At 44.9% G+C, this 21,940-nt stretch overlaps 1 protein-coding gene across 1 annotated transcript in view; it reads right to left on the bottom strand.

Moving 5' to 3' along the window:
- Positions 1–2,132: 2,132 nt before the first annotated feature.
- The window catches only part of OSMR (oncostatin M receptor), a 31,080-nt gene continuing 11,272 nt past the window's right edge, over positions 2,133–21,940 (bottom strand). Inside the window, exons 7-17 of the mRNA XM_083576056.1 lie at positions 21,372–21,511; positions 18,827–18,992; positions 17,704–17,780; positions 15,797–16,019; positions 14,425–14,610; positions 12,438–12,539; positions 10,634–10,795; positions 8,050–8,217; positions 7,399–7,483; positions 5,154–5,202; positions 2,133–3,795 (exon numbers count right to left, since the gene is read on the bottom strand). Coding sequence (XP_083432182.1) covers positions 3,361–3,795; positions 5,154–5,202; positions 7,399–7,483; positions 8,050–8,217; positions 10,634–10,795; positions 12,438–12,539; positions 14,425–14,610; positions 15,797–16,019; positions 17,704–17,780; positions 18,827–18,992; positions 21,372–21,511 — 1,793 coding nt within the window. The 3' untranslated portion in view covers positions 2,133–3,360. The remainder of the gene's footprint in view (positions 3,796–5,153; positions 5,203–7,398; positions 7,484–8,049; positions 8,218–10,633; positions 10,796–12,437; positions 12,540–14,424; positions 14,611–15,796; positions 16,020–17,703; positions 17,781–18,826; positions 18,993–21,371; positions 21,512–21,940) is intronic.

The following is a 21,940-nucleotide window of genomic DNA, read 5'->3' as shown; positions in this document are numbered from 1 at the left end:
GGGATCTCAGGCAGGGGCCTCTCCCTATCTGGAGTTGCCAAGGGTTGAACATTGGTCCAGATGCTCTACTACCCCTGAGCCACAACCACTTCAGCTGTAGCTGGGATAATGAATTAGGAAACTGAAGATATATAAGCACAATGCATTTCCAGGAAATCCAGGTTCATTAGGTGAGCGTTCATGTTCTAATGCAGGATTTGTTTGATCTCTCTCTCCTCCCTCTCCATGGTTTCTTTTTGAAATCGCTACAGCCAAAGGGAATAGCAGGTTTGTCAGACCTCTCGTGCTCGCTGATAGGTCCAACTTTTCCTTCTCTATGATTTGTCTGATCTTGGTCCCCACTCTCTCTCTTTCCCTTTGGTTTCTGTTCAAAAATGGTCGATGGCGACCCACAAAGCACACAAAAAAGCAAGGAAGTCGACTGTACAGATAAGTGAATCTGTGGAGTGTATAGCAAGGTTTGGGCATAATTCTTTAAGTGCAGATTGGTGAATTTTTGGTTAGCGGGACCTGCGTTGACAGTAGTATGAAAGTTCTTTATCTGAACCTTGTGCCAGTAGCTTCCAGCAGTATGGAGGTCGGAAGAGCAAGAGTAGTCAACATAGTGCCCTCGAGATAGGTTGCAACTATCCAGAACGCGGCAGCTAGACTGATGACTGGGAGCAGCCGCCAAGACCATATAACGGCAGACTTGAAAGACCTACATTGGCTCCCAGTACGTTTCCGAGCACAATTCAAAGTGTTGGTGTTGACCTTTAAAGCCCTAAATGGCCTTGGCCCAGTATACCTGAAGGAGCGTATCCACCCCCATCGTTCTACCCAGACACTGAGGTCCAGTGCTGAGGGCCTTCTGGCGGTTCCCTCACTGCAAGAAGCCAAGTTACAGGGAACCAGGCAGAGGGCTTTCTCGGTAGTGGCGCCCTCCCTGTGGAACGCCCTCCCACCAGATGTCAAAGAGAACAACAATTACCAGACTTTTAGAAGACATCTGAAGGCAGCCCTGTCTAGGGAAGCTTTTGATGTTTGATGTATTACAGTATTTTAATATTTTTTTGGAAGCCGCCCAGAGTGGCTGGGGAAACCCAACCAGATGGGCGGGGTATAAATTATTATTATTATTATTATTATTATTATTATTATTGCAACTCCCATCATCCCACACCATTGGTCTCCAGGCTGGCTGGGGCTAATGACAGCAGCATTCCAACAGCTGGAAGGGCAGGCATTTTTGTTTTGTTCCTTTCAAAATGAAAAGCGTCCTGGAGAGGCTATGACTTGGGCAAGAAAAGTAGCTGGTGAGAGGAGCCAATTAGATGAGCATTTACTGTTCCTAATCCTGCGGAAAGCCATCTAATTCGATTTTAATTTGACCCTGACTTGTTTTTTAGGAGGCAATATAATTATTGCGTGATTTTCTACCACAGTTATAGATTTGATGTCAGCCGCCCTGAGCCCAGTTTCAGCCAGGGAGGGAGGGATACAAATAAAACTTACTTACTTACTTATTTATTTATGTGAGCCTAGGGACACGGGTGGTGCTGTGGGTTAAACCACAGAGCCTAGGACTTGCCGATCAGAAGGTTGGCGGTTTGAATCCCCGCGATAGGGTGAGCTCCCGTTGCTCGGTCCCTGCTCCTGCCAACCTAGCAGTTCAAAAGCACACCAAAGTGCAAGTAGATAAATAGGTACCACTCTGGTGGGAAGGTAAACGGTGTTTCCATGCGCTGCTCTGGTTCGCCAGAAGCGGCTTAGTCATGCTGGCCACATGACCCGGAAGCTGTACGCCGGCTCCCTTGGCCAATAAAGCGAGATGAGCGTCACAACCCCAGAGTCAGCCACGACTGGACCTAATGGTCAGGGGTCCCTTTACCTTAACCTATTAGACTCCTCAGGAACCAAAAGATTGCCCACTCAGTGTCACTTCGCTCTTGAATTTTATGGGCATCTTCTTGCAACACATGGAAAAGTGCTTTTGAAACTATTGAGGAGTTCTCAAAGAGTTTCAAAAGCAACTCAAGTGGAAAGCATTTGAAGACCTGCAGGCTCCAGTAGGACGGTCCGCGATCTCAGTCAACATTTAAAGAAATCCCAAATGGTATTATTTAAATGCAAAGAAAGCAGTAAGGCGCAACTTGGTTCTGGACTGAATTTAATTGGGAAACATACAGTATGACTGGACCAGCCTTGTTGAAAAGTTGCAAGCATTTCCAGCTGAATTCCTTAGAAACGTGCATGCTTTTTGTGGAATTCAAGCTTGCGCTATGTTGAATGTTCTGTCTGTGCAAGCATGTCAGTTTACCAGATGGAACAATTCCCCCTTCCATCCTCCATTGCATGTTCTAGGGGGTCTCACAACCCCCCCCCCCAAGCCAATACAGGGGGAGCACACGGGAAAGCCCTGTTGCGCATGTGGAAGGCTTTGCCTTCTGCTGATGGCGTTCATTAGGCAAATCTTGACCTAAGAATGGTACACCTTTTAAAAATATTATTTTATTTTTACCCTGCTCTTCCACCCCCCAGAAGACTCCCAAACTGGCATACAAATATCAGTGCAAATGGATTCTCTTCTCTCTGTGTAAAAGACACAGCACAAAAGGAAAAGGGACTGGGAGGGAGGAGGGGATGAGCATACGATCCGCCTTCCCTTAGTGGCTCCCCAGATGGTTCCTCCCACCATTCCTCTGCCTTCAGCCAGTCCTTGACAGCAGCTTTAGGAAAAGCCACAATCTCAAGCCAGCTCCACGCAATGACTTGACACAGAGTGCCCTGGGATCCATAGGATCCAAAACTTCCCCATTCCCCTAACTGGATCAGGCTCAAAACCATACCAGATTGAAAATTAAGCCATACCATGCTTAATTTCCCTGCCTTTGTGCTCAGTAGGAATTAAGGGTGGAATGGAAGAGAAAATGAAGAAAAAGTTGCTTCTTTCCACACTGACCAAAAGGAGCCAGCAGGGGCCTGGGTGCAGCAGAGTAACCGCCACCAAATCTCTCTCTGCCGTACCGTAAGTTCGTGGCCTAAATGTGTGAACCAAGCCGAAAGCAGAAGAAAGAGCACTTTGCAAATTCTTCCACCGAGATGTACTGTCCCCATTTGCACTATGAGGAGAAGTGTTTGTAAGGATCACCACCTCTGTTTGTTTCCACATTAGGTAAAAAAGGTAAAGGACCCCCGGACGGTTAAGTCCAGTCAAATGGGACTATGGGGTTGCGGTGCTCCTCTCCCTTTCAGACCAAGGGAGCCGGCGTTTGTCCACAGGCAGCTTTCCTGGTCATGTGGCCAGCAGGACTAAACTGCATCCACCTGTTTGGCTTCAGTGGCTAGGATATTGATCTAGAAGCAGCTCCTGTACAGAGCTCAACAGTGTATAGCAGTTAAACACACCATTTCATCATCTGATCCAGGTGTGCTTGCTTTGGACTCTTGGGGCAGCTGGGGTTTGTAAACCAGTGGCTGGCTGGGTTCAATAGAATCCACACTGAGAGGCACTTCTGTTTGAGAGAGAGAGTCTAAATCGCCTTGACTCGTTCCTGGCGGGTGGCTGATAGCGGTGCTTCCAAAACCAAAGCGCTCGAGCGGCTGGTAAGATGTCAAAGGTAAGTTGGGTTTCTTGCTTGCTGCCTTTTGTGACAGTAGAGTCTCGCAACCTTGTAGTTTAAAGTAGCTCCAATTTTCCACAAACATTGGAAGTGGAGGCTGCTTGCTGACAGGACCTGGACACGTTCCTATCAGCTGTAATTTGCTGGGAGGGGTCTCGCTTATTTCCATGGGTCCAGACTTCACCTGTGGAATCTACAGAAAGCAAGAAAATTAAAACCAGACTCATAAAGCTGAAGATAAAGAGCACTCCCTAAAAAAGAATGGGCTGGATCCAGACTAAAGTGTTCTCCAGCCACTCCTTCCATTTCTGTGGTAGATGAGCATGAATTTAAAACATTTGTTCCCCCTCCATTCTCATTACCTTCCAACTCATGGAGGGCAACTTGCTCAGGCTGCTTCCTGCAGTCAAGAAGGTTCCTTGTGCATTTCAAGGTAAAGGGACCCCTGACCATTAGGTCCAGTCGTGACCAACTCTGAGGTTGCGGCGCTCATCTCGCTTTACTGGCTGAGGGAGCCGGCGTACAGCTTCCAGATCATGTGGCCAGCATGACTAAGCCACTTCTGGCGAACCAGAGCAACGCACGGAAACGCTGTTTACCTTCCCACCAGAGCGGTACCCATTTATCTACTTGTACTTGGACGTGCTTTTGAACTGCTAGGTTGGCAGGAGAAGGGACCGAGCAACGGGAGCTCACCCTGTCGTGGGGATTCGAACCACCGACCTTCTGACTGGCAAGTCCTAGGCTCTGTGGTTTAACCCACAGTGCCACCCGCGTCCCTCTTGTGCATTTTAGAACTCTGGAAAATCAGAGTTCAGGGAAGCATGTAGGGCAAAAGGAACACTGGGCTAGCATATTTGTTTCTAGAGCCCCACACACTATTGCCCAACACACTCGGAACAGTTAGGCATGTTTGAGTCCAGCTGGATGTGATATCAGTGGGACTTAACATGACTTAACTCTCATTGGATTTCCATTAAGGAAGAATGGTTGATGAAAATCTTGGAATATGCAGAGATGGCAAAATTGATGGCACTGACAAAAGGTATGATTTTAGAATCTTTTAAAGAAGACTGAAAAACCTTTCCTAGTCTATATAAAAAGTGATTTCCCATACGTTAAGACCACAGTGGAGTTTGAAGTGTTTCTTAAAATGCAATTGTATGTAATTTGGGTTAGAAACATCAGTGTTGGGTGAGGGGGAAGTCCCTAGTTTTGTTGAATTGGAATATAATTGTTGAGTAACAAATGTAACTTTCTGTATGGAAAAAAAGAATAAAATATTATTATTGTTTTAAAAATTCAATTAAACAAAAGCACGACCAGCTTATGGCTTGTAGCCAACTAAAGGGTAACACCAACACAATGACTTTTAGCTGTGCAATGTAACTCCCTGCTCTAAATCTGCTCTGGGGCTTTGCGGGGAAACCCTGGAACAGATTTAGGGGCACGATGGGCAAAGAGTCACATTGCACACCTAAAAGTAGTTGTGCCAGCTTCACTGTTTATAGAGTCCTCTACTATCAGATTTTGATAGTGATTTTATCTTACCTTTAAAAGAGCTGCATCAGGATGGGGGATTTTCAACGAATTCTTCACACTAGAAAAGCAAGGGAGGGGAAAATAAGAAAAGTAAGGCAACTTATTTTGTTGCTTAAAACACAGCAGTGATAAAGTTATTTGTCGTGTCAAAGAACTAAATCCACAATGGTCTTCTGAGAATCAGCTGAAACAGTCAAATGCAATTGGCGTGTTTGTCCACAAAGTTAGAAATGCACCTGCCCAGGTACGCTGTGCACTAGCCTCCTTGCTCTGCGCAGAGTAGGTAACTGAAGTTACCTGGCTTATCAGGGGCAGCCTAAGCAAGTTTGTTTTGTTATTGCCCCACCTTTCCTCCAAAGAGCTCAAGGTGGTGAATGTGGTTCTCCCCTTCCCCATTGCTAGCCCAACATCACCCAGGTGCCAGCCAGAAAATAACTGCTGCTGCTCCACAACTGGCATCAAGCCTTGAAGCAGCACTTAAGACTTACCCTGTTAGGGTCACAGGAGCTGTTCATGCTCCCACTCCTGGGCCATGACCGCGGTTCTGAACCATGCACATATATATGTTTATAGTCAATGATCACCTCATAACTTAATAAGCCAAGATATGAAAAGCCTCTGTGCATGTACATAACCCCTTTGCTTCACCCACAGTTTAATAATAATAATAATAATAATTAATAAAACAAATGTCATTTCTATCCTGCCCTCCCCGGCCGAAGCCGGGCTCAGAGAGGCTAACAACAGTAAAATAATACAGGATTCTAAAATCAATTCATTCTAAAATCAGTTTAACCAGGTAGCCTCTAATTAACCATTGTTTCTCATTTCATCTAAACCAGGAAACTATGGTTTGCAGCTGTCCAGGCTCTGAGCCATCTTCCCTTAGTGGCTCCCCAGCTGGTTCCTCCCCCCTCCCCATTCCTCTGCGTCCAACCAGTCTCTGACACCCGCTTTAAAAAAAGCCAGGAACTCAAGCTGGCTCCAACCCTGACTTGTACACAAGCTGGCAATTAGTTTTCCAGTTTGGTTGAAACAAGAAACCGTGGTTAATCAAAAGCTTCTAGGTTTGTTTGTTTGTTTATTCACACCACAAAAGGAAGAGCAGAAGGGCTACACAAGCAGGTAGAAGTCCCATTCACCACACATTAAGTCAAGATACCCTCGCAAGACTGAATGTATTGCCCTCGGCTGTACTTGAGGGACGATTCCTACACATTCCACACGAAAACGCTTACGTCCCTGTGGAGATGGGCATGCGCCACCGATTCGGTGCTGCCTTCTGGCTTGCACTCTTTATAAAGACTTGAGGAATGAGGTTACCACCCCTCTTTCATTGTTCATTCCGGGTCACCCAGCCACTGCCACAGTGTCCTTTCTCCTGGCAGATCAGGAGGAGCAGATGACAGCAAAGGTTGCAAGGTTTTTAGCTGGGGTAATCGGAATAAGGTCCACTATTTGACCGATTCAGGACCCTAAAGTGTGTTTTATATAATCAACTTTTTATTTCTGTTCTTTGTATATTGCACTGCTGTTTTGTTGCTATGGCCGATGGCTGATGCAAATAAAGATTCATTTCATTCATTTCAAGATACAACACCCCAAAATGGGTCAGTGGGAAACACAGAAAAGAGAATGATGCATAAAGGGTGAAAGGATCACTTAAGAAAGCGAGGTAGTAGCGGTTTGATGTACATAAGTATCTGTGTTATGTTTTTAACTGCATTATTATCCCACTTACCGATCCACTCACAACTGGGTCAATTCTTATCTGAAGGGCACTGCACCAGCAGTATTAGACAGTGGTACCTCGGGTTAAGTACTTAATTTGTTCCAGAGGTCCGTTCTTAACCTGAAACTGTTCTTAACCTGAAGCACCACTTTAGCTAATGGGGCCTCCTGCTGCCGCCGTGCCGCCGGAGCACGATTTCTGTTCTCATCCTGAAGCAAAGTTCTTAACCCGAGGTACTATTTCTGGGTTAGCGGAGTCTGTAACCTGAAGCGTATGTAACCCGAGGTACCACTGTAATCATCTTTTAGAGAGATGGTATGATAGAAGGGAGAGCACACAACCAACCCCCTCTACACTTTGAGTGAAAATGGCGAGGGGGCCATGGGGGCTACAGAGCCACAGGACCTTCACTGGAAAGAACTGTACATGTAGGGCACCCCTACACATGAGGAGAGACCCTGACTGGACCAGGGTCCCTCCTCACATGTAAAATATTAATTTAATGAATTGTGCTGAACTCACCATTCACTTTTCCAGACGCACACAGCAAGTAGGAGCACTGATGGTACAATCACAAGTGGCAGAAGATTCTGCAGCCACCTATTTCCTGTTGAATAAAAAAATAAACATAATTAGGAACAGATGCAGTACCCAGATCACCCGACGTTATTTTAGATTGGTTTTCAGTACTAGGGAAAAAAATAGGGCCATATAAAATTCAAGGAAAATGGGAAGGGTGGTTCTGTAATATGCATGCCAGATGTGGAATTGACATACAATAGACTTTAAGAAGGCAGATGGGAGAGATACCATGGTTAGAAACACTCAAAGAGAAGGGAGTCCAAGACGGAGGGGGTTTCTTAAAGGTGAAATACTGAGGGCACCAATGCAGAGAAATCAATCTTCCATATCAGGGCAGAGTTCATAACTAAGGACACATCAAACTTGTCTCCCGCTATGACTCAATATAAGACAACTTCACATTGTCAAAACACAGCAGCTGATTAAAAATGACAGAATGCTCACAATTACCATACACATAAATGCCTTGTTAAAATATGCAAGTAACATTTAGTCCTCCAGCCAATGTGCCCAATGATCAGGGAACAACATCTGGAAGCCATTGCATTAGTTACCCCTGCTTTAATAAATTAAGTGACTTTTAAGACTTACCATCATCAGAGAGTGTCAATACTTGTCTGAAGTTCTTAGGGAGAGCTTGTGAGCCGACACTGTAAGCTTTCACCCCAACCTCGTAATGTGTGCTGGGCTCCAAGTTCCTCACTGTAAAAGTCTTAAGATTTGGATCTTCAATGGTATAGATGCAATGCGCTGGATGGTCTACATTCAAAAACAAAGGCAATGGCAGGTAAACAAGCTCCTTTCTTCATTCAAGCTCTTGTAGCCACCCAGTATAGAAGAAATGAGGAGCCTGTGTTTTTTGGACTCCAGTTCACACCAGCCCCAGTAAACCTGGCCAATGGTCTTGGAGGATGGGAGCTGGGTGGCCACAAGCTCATCATCTCCATAATATAGGTAAAGGGTAAAGGGGCCCCTTGATCGTTAGGTCCAGTCGTGGCCGACTCTGGGGTTGCGGCGCTCATCTCACTTTATTGGCTGAGGGAGCCAGCGTACAGCTTCCGGGTCATGTGGCCAGCATGACTAAGCCACTTCTGGCGAACCAGAGCAGCACAGGGAAATGCTGTTTACCTTCCCGCCGGAGCGGTACCTATTTATCTACTTGCACTTTGACGTGCTTTTGAACTGCTAGGTTGGCAGGAGCAGGGACCGAGCAACGGGAGGGATTCGAACCGCCGACCTTCTGATCAGCAAGTTCTAGGCTCTGTGGTTTAGACGACAGCGCCACCTGCATCCCAAACAGCTCATTTGTATAAAAAATGTTGCATTAATACATGGTGGTTGTTGGCATCCATCTGTCTCAGGTGACAATGGAGGAGTGTGCCTTTGGGGGTGAAGTCAAACCATTGAAGGGTTACAGCGCCTGCTATGGCTGTGGAGACTGATATGGGACAGACATGTTTTGTTGCCTCTGTAGCAGGTAAAGGTGTCCAACTAGGTTGGCAGGAACAGGGACCGAACAACGGGAGCTCACCCCGTTGCGGGGATTCTAACCGCCGACCTTCTGATCAGCAAGTCCTAGGCTCTGTGGTTTAACCCACAGCGCCACCCGTGTCTCTTCTCCATAATATAGGGCCACACAAATGTAGATTTGTGTGTGCATATGATAGAAATCCGAATGAAAATCACAATGCTTTTCGCTGATGTTGGGCCACCTATTCAGCTACCAGTCACCTGGATCTGGCCTTGCAGCATCATTTATAACTGAGGTGGCCCTTTCACTGATACAGTATGAAACCATAAAAAGCATCCATAATACAGAGCTCAGCAGAAGAAAAATACATGCCAACTCAGGGACAAATAGAAAGTAGATTGGCATCCAGAGATAGAACTCCAGATTGTTTGCAGTAAATACGTAAGTGTTTTGAACTCCCAATGGTTTAACAGCAGCAACAGTGAAAAGACTTCCACCATCCCCAAATTAGACTGATCAGGGAGGTGGATAAAATCAGGACTGTAAGAGACTGTGTGATCAGAAGTGCCCTGTTTGTTCTAAGGCCATGCACACCCCACCCCTGAACCAAGACACAATTTCGTACCTAGGGCAGGTGGTAGATCTCTTGGTTCTAGAAAAACAATAACACAACCACATTTTCCCCCTTCTACCAATTCCTAAATGACATTTGACGTAGTAATTGTGTGCTGCACCCTATTTGAGCATCATACTCATGTGTAAAAACAGTGTGTGAGTAGGACTGCACAGTGTACCCTCCCCCAATGCACCAAGTAAACCCTACCCTGGCAACTGAGCATGTGGTGTGAACATTTGCAGAAGGGGGAGCATTGTAGTAGGACAGCGCTGTGAAACTGCCCCCACCTGACAGTGGTGTTTACCTGAATGGTGTGAGGTCAAAGAAATGCAGGATCAGGGCACAATGTGGGCACACCAGGGGAGCTAATCTGACACTCCTGTCAGTGCATGTGTGCAGCCCTGGACACTCTGTGACCCTCCACTGTCCTGAAAAGTGTTAGCAATACTGCTGTCGGGGAGGGAGGTGTGTACAACTGCACACAAAGCAGTGTTAGAAACTGAGATATGAAAGCTAGGAGCTAAATGGCACCTTAAACCTAGGTTATGGGCGCAGCAACGGACTGTCTAGGTGTGCTTTTTTATAACAAGAATACGAAGCTGAAAATTAATGAACTGCAGCTAAAATATTATGTTCATTTTTCACGTGGTCTAGTCCTTCCCCTGCCAACCCCCCCTAATATTCTTAAGAGGTTCTCTTCTTCAGTCTTCAGAGAGTAGCTGGAAGTGGGGAGGCAGAAAAAGGTCCTCCTTTCCTTCCACTCTGAAGTTTCAATCTGAAATCTTCGGTGCAGTATTGCGCCCAGAGCTCAGAATCTGCTCGCGCTAATGAAATTCCCTGTCACAAAATGTGCCTAGAACAATGGGAGTTTCGAACACTGACACAAAGCCTTCCATGTGATCTGGCACTCTGAGCAATCAGCTGGGACACATGAAGTCCTCTCAACGTGTTGGTCTTGTATGTGTGGACACAGAGGGAGGCCACACATGATGATGGGGAAGTGGCTACTTGGTACAGAGCTCCCCTGTTGGTTTTAAACATGGGTGTGTTGCCTGAATACAAGACGTTCTGGGTGTTGAACCAATTACCTGGAAGTAATGTGCAGTTTCCATGTTCCTTTTTCACGTAAACATAGTAACCTCTGATAAAACCTGGGTGGGTTTCATTGAGATGATCAAATTCCCACGTTAGGGTAAATGAATGGGAAGTCGCTGTGTGTGTTTCCAGATTATCAGGCTCATGCGCTGGGTCTGGAAGAAAGGAGGTTGATAAAATGGTTATGTGCTTCTTGGACTGCTCATCTTTGACCTTGGCTCCATGGTCAGATTTCCATTTCTAAGTTTGCATTTTGAGAACATCACCAATTTAAAAGGAAACAACGATATTGAGCCAACTCTTTCTCAGAAGTCCTCACTATCTTTAGAACTGTGCAGAATAGACATCTCACCCCTGTTTCCCAAGACATACAAACTCTAAAAAAAAACCCCAACTTAGGGTCAAATCTCAGGATTTCACCTAGACCCTGTTTTTCAAGTTTCTTTCTGCTAAGAAGCTCTGTTGTTTTACAACATCAGCACCATACAGTGGTCTGAAGGCACACCATGCACCAACCTGGCTGAAACTAAACAGGGTTTTTGGGGGGAGCCGGTAGCACATAGAATAGAGGCCACTTCATAGCCTCTTGCATACTATCTTGAGTTCAATGGGGAAAACACAGGGTATAAAGGCAATAAATAAAGGCAATCCAGACAGCATCTTACAAAGCAGAGACATCACCTTGCCAATAAAGTTCCATATAGTTAAAGCTATAGTTTTCCCAGTAGTGATATATGGAAGTGAGAGCTGGACCATAAAGAAGGCTGATCGCCGAAGAATTGATGCTTTTGAATTATGGTGCTGGAGGAGACTCTTGAGAGTCCCATGGACTGCAAGAAGATCAAACCTATCCATTCTGAAGGAAATCAGCCCTGAGTGCTCACTGGAAGGACAGATCCTGAAGCTGAGGCTCCAGTACTCTGGCCACCTCATGAGAAGAGAAGACTCCCTGGAAAAGACCCTGAAGTTGGGAAAGATGGAGGGCACAAGGAGAAGGGGACGACAGAGGACGAGATGATTGGACAGTGTTCTCGAAGCTACCAGCGTGAGTTTGACCAAACTGCAGGAGGCAGTGGAAGACAGGAGTGTCTGGCATGCTCTGGTCCATGGGGTCACGAAGAGTCGGACACGACTAAACGACTAAACAACAACAACAAAGGCAATAAACAAATGCACTGAAGCATGCACTTGCATGGGCTACAGTGGCATAGCGTGGGGGGCGCAGGGGGGCTGGCCGCACCGGGCACAACATCTGGGGGTTAGGGTTAGGGGGCGCAAATCCACGGGTTAGGGGTGCAAATTACTTGCCTTGCCCCGGGTTCTGACAACCCACGCTACGCCACTGATGGGCTACAACCAGCTGCAGAAGAATGCTTCCACAAACACTCTCAGAAAAACTCATTAGTATGTGATTCAGCACATGCTTAAGTGTTCTACTGAGTGCCCCAACACCTTTGGACTTTGCCTCCTGTTATAATAATTACAGAAACTGTGGCCTCCTACTAACTATGTGGCCATGGGCACACTTTGGACATAGCTGCAGCTATTCTGGTTATAACATCAGGGGCATTGTTTGCCAAATAGCAGGATTCTGCACACAAAAACCTGACAGATATGTCTATCTTCTGTCCAGCAAGCAGTGTTGATACAACTCACCATGCTCATGTCCATTGCTTGGCTTCTGGGCTCCACAGGGGCTCCACAGTACTTACTGGGAACCACTGCTCTAGAACTAGTTTTCAGAAGACTTGTTCAGCACATCATTTTCAATGTAGTCAAACATCACCACTGGCTTACCTGATTCATTAAGATATTTAGTCTTCTTTTCCAGTAAATGGGCTCTATCATCTATAGTCCCATACACCCGGAAAGTGTATCTCACATGAGATTCGAAAGCATCTAGAACATAATACATTTCAGGTAAGTATCTCTAATTAGAGATTGAAGTCAGATTGCATTTACTGAACAGAGCAAGCTATCAACTGAAGGATGTGATATTTAATTAATGGAATGAACAGGAGTGAGATGAAACTGGATGTGTTTTTGCGCATGAGGAATTTGTATCCATTCTCCCTTCAGCTGTCTCTCACATTCCCCCATTCATATACATAAATATACATCCAGTCTCACTATTATTCAATAAATGTATGCACCGTGTCATAGCATCAAGCCATCAAAGTGCAGCGTGCAAGACAAAATCAAAACATAAAAAACAGAACTTCTGGAACCAATCAAATTATTTCAGCAAACCCTAAGAACAATTAAAAAACAATAAAACAATTTATGCAGATATATGGATGAAACAACAGCTGCACCCATTCCTGGACAGAGATAGCTTCTCCTGTGGTCGTCCAGGCATCAAAAACCTCACATTTAGTTTACTGTGTGTGGGGTTGCCCTTGCACTTGGTTCAGAAGCTACAGCTAGTACAAAATGTGAAACTGGAGTACTGAGTGGCAGTGGCGTAGCGTGGGGGTGCAGGGGGGGCGGCCGCACCGGGCGCAACATCTGGAGGGGGGCGCGCTCGCACTCGCAGCTCTCTGGCCCTACCTGGCTCACTCACTCTCTCTCACTGCAGTGCTGGCTGTGCGAATCCGATCCGAGCCGCCGGGTCGCCGCCCACTGTGGAGGGGGTGGGTGCCAGGCGTGCGGTGCGGAGAGAGAGCGAGGGACTATCTGGGGGAGGGACAGTACAGCGGCCGCCCAGCGCAGCGCTGAGCGCGGGAGAGAACCACACCAGACCAGACCAGGCAGGAGCAAGAAGAAGCTGGCAGCGGCAGCAGGTTAGGGGTTAGGGGGCGCAAATTACTTGCCTTGCCCCGGGTTAGGGGGCGCAAATACTTGCCTTGCCCCGGGTGCTGACAACCCACGCTACGCCGCTGCTGAGTGGTTCATCAAACTACACATGCATTACTCTTAGTTTTTAAGGGTCTGCACGCCACACAGGTCACTTGAGCCTCTAATAATGATTGATTTGCTCCCAAACCAGTGCTATTTCGCTAGGAAAAGAGTGCCAAAACTCACCATGAACACCTCCCTTGGCAATGGCACCCACCTGAGAGGAGCCAGAACAGAGTTCTGGCAAGTTCTGGCTGAAAAAAAGCCCTGTCCCAAATGATGTATCTGCTCCAGCAGAAGGAACGCAACCTCATCCAGCACAGGCAGACATTTGAATTCTTGGACCTGGGAACCACCAACCCTTAAGTTCTCTGTCTTCTCAGTGTTCAGTTAGCTAGCCCTCATCCAGCCTATTATTGCATCTAGGAAATAGTTCAGGACATGCTCCTGACTCAGATGTTACAGAAAAATACACTTTACTCCAGACCTTATGACCACTCCCATAACAGATGTTAAATAGCATTGGGGAGAATATGATGCCCTGAAACACCCTGTAGTTAAACTGCCAGGAAGCAAATGCTACTCTCTGGAAGCATCCCTATCAAGCCATCTGCCCCCCACCTATGGGGAAAATCCAAGGGAATACTGCAGTCAATGGTTGGTGTATGTGCGTATACATACACATCACTAAGTTATTGATAAAAATTGGCAGCTTCCTCACTGTACCCCCATCTTTCTCCTGGAGAAAGTCATCCATCTAATCAGGCAAGGCCAATTCTGTTCCCAAGTAAGACCAAGAATAAAATGGATCCAGATAATCACTTCCTTCCAAGCGCAGCTGTAGCTGAACTGCCACTGTGCTCTTGAGCAACAAAGTTATAAGAAGTTTCAATTCCTCTTCAGCTCAAGAATTAGTCATTCAGTGACAATGGTATGCTGTTCTTACCACGTGTAATGAGAGCACTGGAGTCATTGGGGCCGAACTTCTTCCACTGAAAGTCACAAAGATGGGACTTTGGGTTGTTGCACCAGTCCACGACGTAGCCATCAAACCTGCTTTGAGACTGCCAAGCAATATAAATGCCATGTTCTGTGTTATTCTGTGTGTCTTCCATGCTGCAATTCATGTTTCCTAAAAAGCAGTATATTGTAGCATTAGTTAAGAGCTTTGAGTGCTATCTCATCCAACGGACACTGAACTTTGTAGTGTTGTCCCTGGAAAACTCAAGGAAGCAAGGCGCATATCACAACATGGAGAACCAAAAGTTCTCCATGTATTTTGTTGCATCAGGTTAGACAAACTAATGAGATAATGACCACATCTGAATGTCAAACTTAGCATGTGAATGAGCTGCATTGAGTCACGGGCTCATTCCTTTCTCCTACTCCTGTGTGGCCAGGAGCCAAATTTCTACAGCTTTCACTGCTGCTTCCTTTTAACCATGGTTTATCATGTTGTCCAGAGAAACTGTGGTTAACATTAGCAATGGTTAGGTCAAAACTCAGGTGAACAATCTATGGCCCTAAGGCTTTGGCCCAATTCCTGCATTTGACTAGGAAGTGAAAAAATAAGAAGAAAGGAGTAGCAAAGAGAAGGGGGCAGCAGAAAGAAAGCAGGGGGGCACTTTTATTCACTTGTGACTACAGCACAGATTGCCCTCAAAGGAAATGTGGTCCTCAACAGAAAAATGTTGCTGGCTCTTGGTTTAAAGCAAACCTACTTGATACTTTTTTTCTGAAGATAGCTTCTTCAAATTTAACCACAATTGACATTGAGTGCAGTTTTGGTTCCAAACAACACAGCAGGTTGTGGATGCTATGTGCTTTGGAAACAAGACCTCTCAAACTCTTCCTCTCAACCACTCAGGACAAGAGATGAGAGGGAGTGAATGAAGTGAAGAGGAAGATGGGTTCATTAACGTCTCTCTAAACCACAGCTTGGCTCACACATAGCCAGTCATTAAATCTGTTACAGCCCTATGTGTACGTGGAAGAGAAATAATACAAAATTAATTTTTTTAGCAAGGAAGTGTTGCCCATCTCCTTGGGATGTGGTGGCAGGAGAAAAACACATGATTTAGTATTTTAATGCACAGGATTAAGAAACCTACTTTTGAGTGAACTCTAAGACGTTCAGCCAGCCAGAAGCCCAATGTCTGTATTTGCACAGTCATGGCAGTTCCACAAAGGAAAATTAAAGAAGGTGGAGTTCTAGGTGTACAGGGGTTCTCGTACATTTCTCAGATCTGGTAGGCATAACATTATCTCATTGGGACAAAGGAAGAACCACATATTGGAAGAAGTTTAGCTGTACGAACCATCATCTTCAGCTGCCGAGATGACAATCACAGCAGGATGAGATGCGTTCACAGAGTTCCTTGCCAAAACGCTGATTTTGTAAGATGAGTTACCAAGGGAAATGGTGCACTTATTCAATGTGGGGCTTATGTCAGTGCGATGTGTTTCAGTAGGTTCCTCTAACTTTTCCCACAATATCTCATACTTTACAATTTTTCCATGAGCATGGAAGTCTGGTGATGCCTATTGGGAGGAAAACAAAACAATGTCCTTTTGTACAACGGGACCAAGTTGCTTTTGTTGACTATTCTTTATAAGAAATGTCAGTTTTTCTTTTGGTATTTTTGTCTTGAGAAGTCAGAAGCTGCCATTTGACAGCTGCATGCAGGGTGTAGCAACAAGACCAGTGAGTCAACTGGGCAGGCAGATTCTGGAACAACAACTCTCTTGCATAATGGCTTTTGAGTCTTTTTATTTTTGAAAGGGGAAGAAAACACCCTTCCATATAAAACCCCTGCCCATTAACAGGGAACATGGTTCCATCCTGTTCTTTGAAACCAACAGCTCAAGTTGGAGAGAATTCCAAGGCTGTGTACACACACCTGTGTAACTTTGCACCCAGTGTGTTCCCATTGCTGGTTTGGAAACTGGTGTTCACACAACATTGACCAGAATCCGTATCAATCTTATTATAATGATCCTGCTGTTATTTTTATTATTATTTATTGAATTTATATACCACCCTATACCTGGAGGTCTCAGGGCAGTTCACAGAATAAAATCAAAATATAAAACCACAAAATATATAATTAAAATAAAAACAACAACCCAGTAATTCTTCCGCCCCCCCAAAAAAACCCCACATTTTAAAAGGGCATAGGATTTTAAAGGGCATTGTTCCTAATGAATTACTGTGTTTTGATGTGCTTCCCCGCTAAACCAGATTCAATGCAAATTAAGAAAAGGAATGACATCGAAGCCTTGAAAGCTGGTCAAGTGTACACAGCCTGAGTCAAACTATTTATCCAGCTAGCCCAGGACCAACATTGGTTTTCAAGGACTGAAGGCAGAGATTTTTCTCATTCCCTGCTACTGGATCCTTTTAACTGGAAATGGCAGGGATTAAACCTGGGACCTTCCACAAGCAAAGCATGGGCCCCACCAAACTATTGTCTCTCCCCAATGAGATGGTACCCAAGCTCCCATTGTGGAATTCTGGATATATGGACAGCAGAGCACTTAGGGGGTAAGAAGATTTGCTTAGACTGGTGAAGCCTCCTGGCCAAGCTTACCTATCCTGTCCTTTTGTTAGGGAGCTACATTTTGTCAGGATCAAAGGTTCTTCTAACACTCCAGTTAACAAACTGCTTAAAAAATATACTAGTAATTTCCAAGGGAGCCTCACACAATCAAACAGTAATGGAACAATGATTTGTAATGCACAATGTATATGTGAAGTAAAGGTAAAAATAAAGGGATCCCTGACCATTAAGTCCAGTTGCGGACGACTCTGGGGTTGCGGCGCTCATCTCGCTTTACTGGCCAAGGGAGCTGGTGTTTGTCCGCAGATAGCTTCTGGGTCATGTGGCCAGCATGACTAAGCCGCTTCTGGCGAACCAGAGCAGCGCACAGAAATGCCGTTTACCTTCCCGCCGGAGCGGTACCTATTTATCTACTTGCACTTTGATATGCTTTCGAACTGCTAGGTTGGCAGGAGCTGGGGCCAAACAACGGGAGCTCACCCCGTCGCGGGGATTCGAACCACCAACCTTCTGATCGGCAAGTCCTAGGCTCTGTGGTTTAGACCACAGCGTCACCCACACCCTTTATCTAAAAAAAATAGTCTAAGCCTTGCAGTTTTTAGTTATTAGCAGTGGAAGGGGTGAAATTTCTCATCATCATTGGCTGCATGACCAGAAAGACTTACCTTCCAAAATATTGTTATGCTACAGTTCTCCAAACACGAGTCAATGTCTCTCCAAATATCTAGTTGCCCTGATGGAGCTGTAAACCAAAGCACATAAAACAGGGTTATACACTGTGGAATGGAGCTCATATTATAAAACCCAGGTAGGGAAAACAGCTGAACAAGGCTTCTTAGTCACTAGCTCCAACAAAAGATCTTAAACCTCTTGATAGTGTGTGCAGGAATAAACTTGAGTGCTGGACATGAGTGTGGTTCAGACACACACCTTATAGACTTAGGACCTGGGAACTATTACGAGTATTCTAGATGTCCCAGTGGAGGAAGAGGGAGAGAAAAATCCTTGCTGCCACTGCTGCATTATGAGGTCCATGTGGATGATTTGCAGTCAAATCTAACATTGCTAGTTAGTATGTGAAGGAGTTAAGGATCACAGAGTTCTAATTTGCTAGAGTAGGCTCAGTGATGTCACATCCCCTCTTCTCCTGGAAGGGAGGAAGTAAGGCTTGCTTCCTGTTCCTGTTCTCTCTCTCTCTCTCTCTCTCTCCCCCCCCCTACATATTTCTACGCAATAATGTTCATGCCTGCATTTGCTTATTGTGGCTGCTTAAGGCAATGCATGACTATAAGTATATTTTAAACTTACTTCAGTGTGTGGCTTGTTTCACTGCAAAACAGCTTCATGCAGCTGAACACATTATTAAAGAAGGTTAAATGACCTATTCCTATGCTTCTTTAATCTGCCTAACGATAGGATTTAAGCTCTGCTACTAGGGCTCTTTATATGCTAGCCTCCATGGTTTTAAAACAGGTATCAGCCATTATTTTCCTTTGTTAGTTAACCCACACAAGTGGGTCTGTAGAAGACTAAATAAATTTACTGTATCTTCTTCCCAATGCCCATCATAGGAAGAAGGAGAGGGGGAGATTGGGGAGGAGTGGGTCATCTACTCCATACGTTTTTTATTCTTTTGCCATTTTTCATTCTGCACATTCAAAAAGTGAAAAAGCTCCCTTTTGACCATTTCCCCACAATTTTTGGAAAATGTGGGCAAACAGCATCCTGCAGTAGAGGATTATAAACCTGGTCACCCCAAACTTCTTCCCCACAACATGAAATCCTTACCAGCTTCATTTGTTGGGATAGTTTTACTTTCGCTCCATTTGCTCCATTTCCAAAAATGTCTAGCCGCACCACAGCGTACTTTTAACGTGTAGTTTGTAGACGGCTGCAACCCATCTAGGATAATTTGGGGATGTGAATCTTTACTGTACTGCACTGTAACGTTTTTCTGCAAAACATGAACATTAAACATGTTTAGGGTCAAGCTAAACCACAGAGCCTAGGACTTGCCGATCAGAAGGTCGGCGGTTTGAATCCCCGTGATGGGGTGAGCTCCCGTTGCTTGGTCCCTGCTCCTGCCAACATAACAGTTCAAAAGCACGTAAAAGTGCAAGTAGATAAATAGGTACCGGTCTGGCGGGAAGGTAAACGGCGTTTCAGTGTGCTGCTCTGGTTTGCCAGAAGCGGGTTAGTCATGCTGGCCACATGACCCGGAAGCTGTACACCGGCTCCCTCGGCCAATAAAGCGAGATGAGCGCCGTAACCCCAGAGTCGGTCATGACTGGACCTAATGGTCAAGGGTCCCTTTACCCTTTACTTACAGCTTTCTATTGTTAAAAACCTTTTGTTGCATTTAAAATAACGTGTTATGCAATACATCCATCCACATTAGAAACTAATAAGATGCAGAGCTGGGCTATATCAAAAGGAATCAAGTTTCAACCAGGACTTTTGTGTTAGATCACACACTCCAACACTGGTCAGCAAGAGGTCCTAAGATAGACCTGGCCAATGGTGGGACCTTTGTTTATAAAATGGCTGTGATGTTGGTTTTCAATCTATATATTTCACAGGATTTTTAAGGATAGAAGACTAGCTACGATTATGCGTGCTTATTTGCTTTGGTTGAAAGTACCAACTTTTTGTGCTCACAGCTTTAACAATGAATGCTATAATCACATCCATGATTACATGGAAGCCAGCCCAACTCAATATAGTAGTCTCATTCACACATCATCATCAGCGTTGGCTGGTCCACTGGGGCAAATGAGGCAGTGCTCCACCAACCTCACTCTGTCCTCAGGCAGCCCACACCTGCCTGACTTCTTTTTTGCACCAGTCCTGGCTATCAGCTCCTTCTTCCTTAGGCTCAGTGCTGCCATTGCAGAACTAAGTTGGGAGGAGGATGGGAGCAGAACTAGAATTAGTTGGCTTTGCTTGACGTTGACTGTGGCTCCACCTATTTCTGTCCTACCGGTCACAATGGGCATCAGTCACACCACCGATCACAGTAAGCCACAGTTTACGGCTTACAATGAACAAGCAGATGACTCCCACTTCACTCCTCCCCTAATGCAAGGAACCCGCCCCCCACTGTGGCTTGTTGTGAGAATGCAGAACTACTGTGGCTAGTTCAGGAGAAACAAACAACCAGGAAGCCAATAACATACCTAGGCACCAGGCTGTGGTTTGTTTCAAGGGAAACAAGTCTCAATCACACATTTGGAAGTGACAGCAAATCAAATTTCATGGGCTGTCATGGGTGCTTTGGTTGAGATTCCTGCATTGCAGGGGGTTGAATTAGATGATGCTTGGTGTTCCTTCTAACTCTACAATTATGTGATTTTATTTTGTTTCTATACTGCTTTGTATTTTAAAGAAAAGAAGCGAAATCTCCCCTGTTGCTGTAAGCCATGAACCATGGCTTCCCAAAAACTTGGGAACAAGTGTTTTCCTTTGTAAGCACTATATGCCACAGTTCTGTGGAATAAGATCTTGACACACAGGGGTCCCTTCAGGAGCTGAAAGTTTTGTGTCACATTAAAAAAAAACAAACTGCTTTTGCAGACTAATCTGGATATTCTTTTTTTAAAAAAAACATTGCATTTATTGAATTTTCACACAGAATACAGCAAGAACCATAACACTGTTAATGTTAAATTTAAAGCATAACAAATATAAAGAAAGAAAACCAAAACAAGTCTGTAAAATGGATGGGAGTAGGACCTTGACCAATACAGCGTTACAAATTCTTGCTTTCCCAACCACAGCTGCTTATGTGTGGACAGGGGACTTGAGTTATTTTCTTTTTTTTACAACCATGTACGATAAAACAACACCACGTTTCATAAAACTTGTATGCCTCTCATCCTTTTTTAAAAAGTGTACATTTTGTAAGTATAGTGGTACCTCAGGTTAAGTACTTAATTCGTTCCGGAGGTCCGTACTTAACCTGAAACTGTTCTTAACCTGAAGCACCACTTTAGCTAATGGGGCCTCCTGCTGCCGCCGTGCCGCTGGAGCACGATTTCTGTTCTCATCCTGAAGCAAAGTTCTTAACCTGAAGCACTATTTCTGGGTTAGTGGAGTCTGTAACCTGAAGTGTATGTAACCTGAAGCGTATGTAATCCGAGATACCACTGTAAGCTTTTCCTTTAGCACTAGTTTCCATACTTCTTAAAACAATCATGCAAAAGATTGCCGTCTAGTGTTTTCTAAGCTCTCCGCCATCACTTAAGGTTGAGCAATTAACAGGAAAGCCACAAACGTTATGAATCTGAAAAAGACTACCACACATTTCTTTGTGCTAATCATGTTTGCTTCTTACCTGTTCCCCATCACGAGAAGCACCATGAATTTCACATAACAGCGGCAGGGCTTCGCTTATTTCATTTATCTGCCATTGTAACTGGATGGCAGTAGCGTTTGTATAACCTGCAAGGAGTTTGTAGGGGGCTGCAGGATGAACTAGTTTGAAAGGGAGAAAGAAAAATGTACACTTCTGAAAGAGCAATTCAGTGAATTTGGACAGTAAAAAAATGTGCAAGAATAACTCTGAATTATTTCAGGATAGTTTCATAGAATACCATGATAAAAACTGGAGATGCCTCTGCTGCAGTTTGTAATCTGTCTTGGAACATAAATTCAGATAAGAGGAAGTGAGAGTTCTACTGCTGCTATTTATAAATACAGTGCCTTTTTCTTTAAAAAATGTTTAGGGGTGCTCTCATTTTCCTACTCACATTGAAATACTGCCCCTCAATGAAGCCAAACTGAGATTCACAAAATGTTTAGGGGTATGTGTCCCCCCAGAAAAAAGCACCGTATAAATAAATATATGCTAGTAGATACTTGGTGGGTAGGTATGCTTGTCTCAGTTGTATTTTGGTTCTGCTA

Source organism: Podarcis filfolensis (assembly GCF_964270895.1).
Source record: "Podarcis filfolensis genome assembly, chromosome: 11".
Lineage (NCBI taxonomy): Eukaryota > Metazoa > Chordata > Lepidosauria > Squamata > Lacertidae > Podarcis > Podarcis filfolensis.
This window is presented reverse-complemented; position numbering and strand designations above follow the sequence as displayed.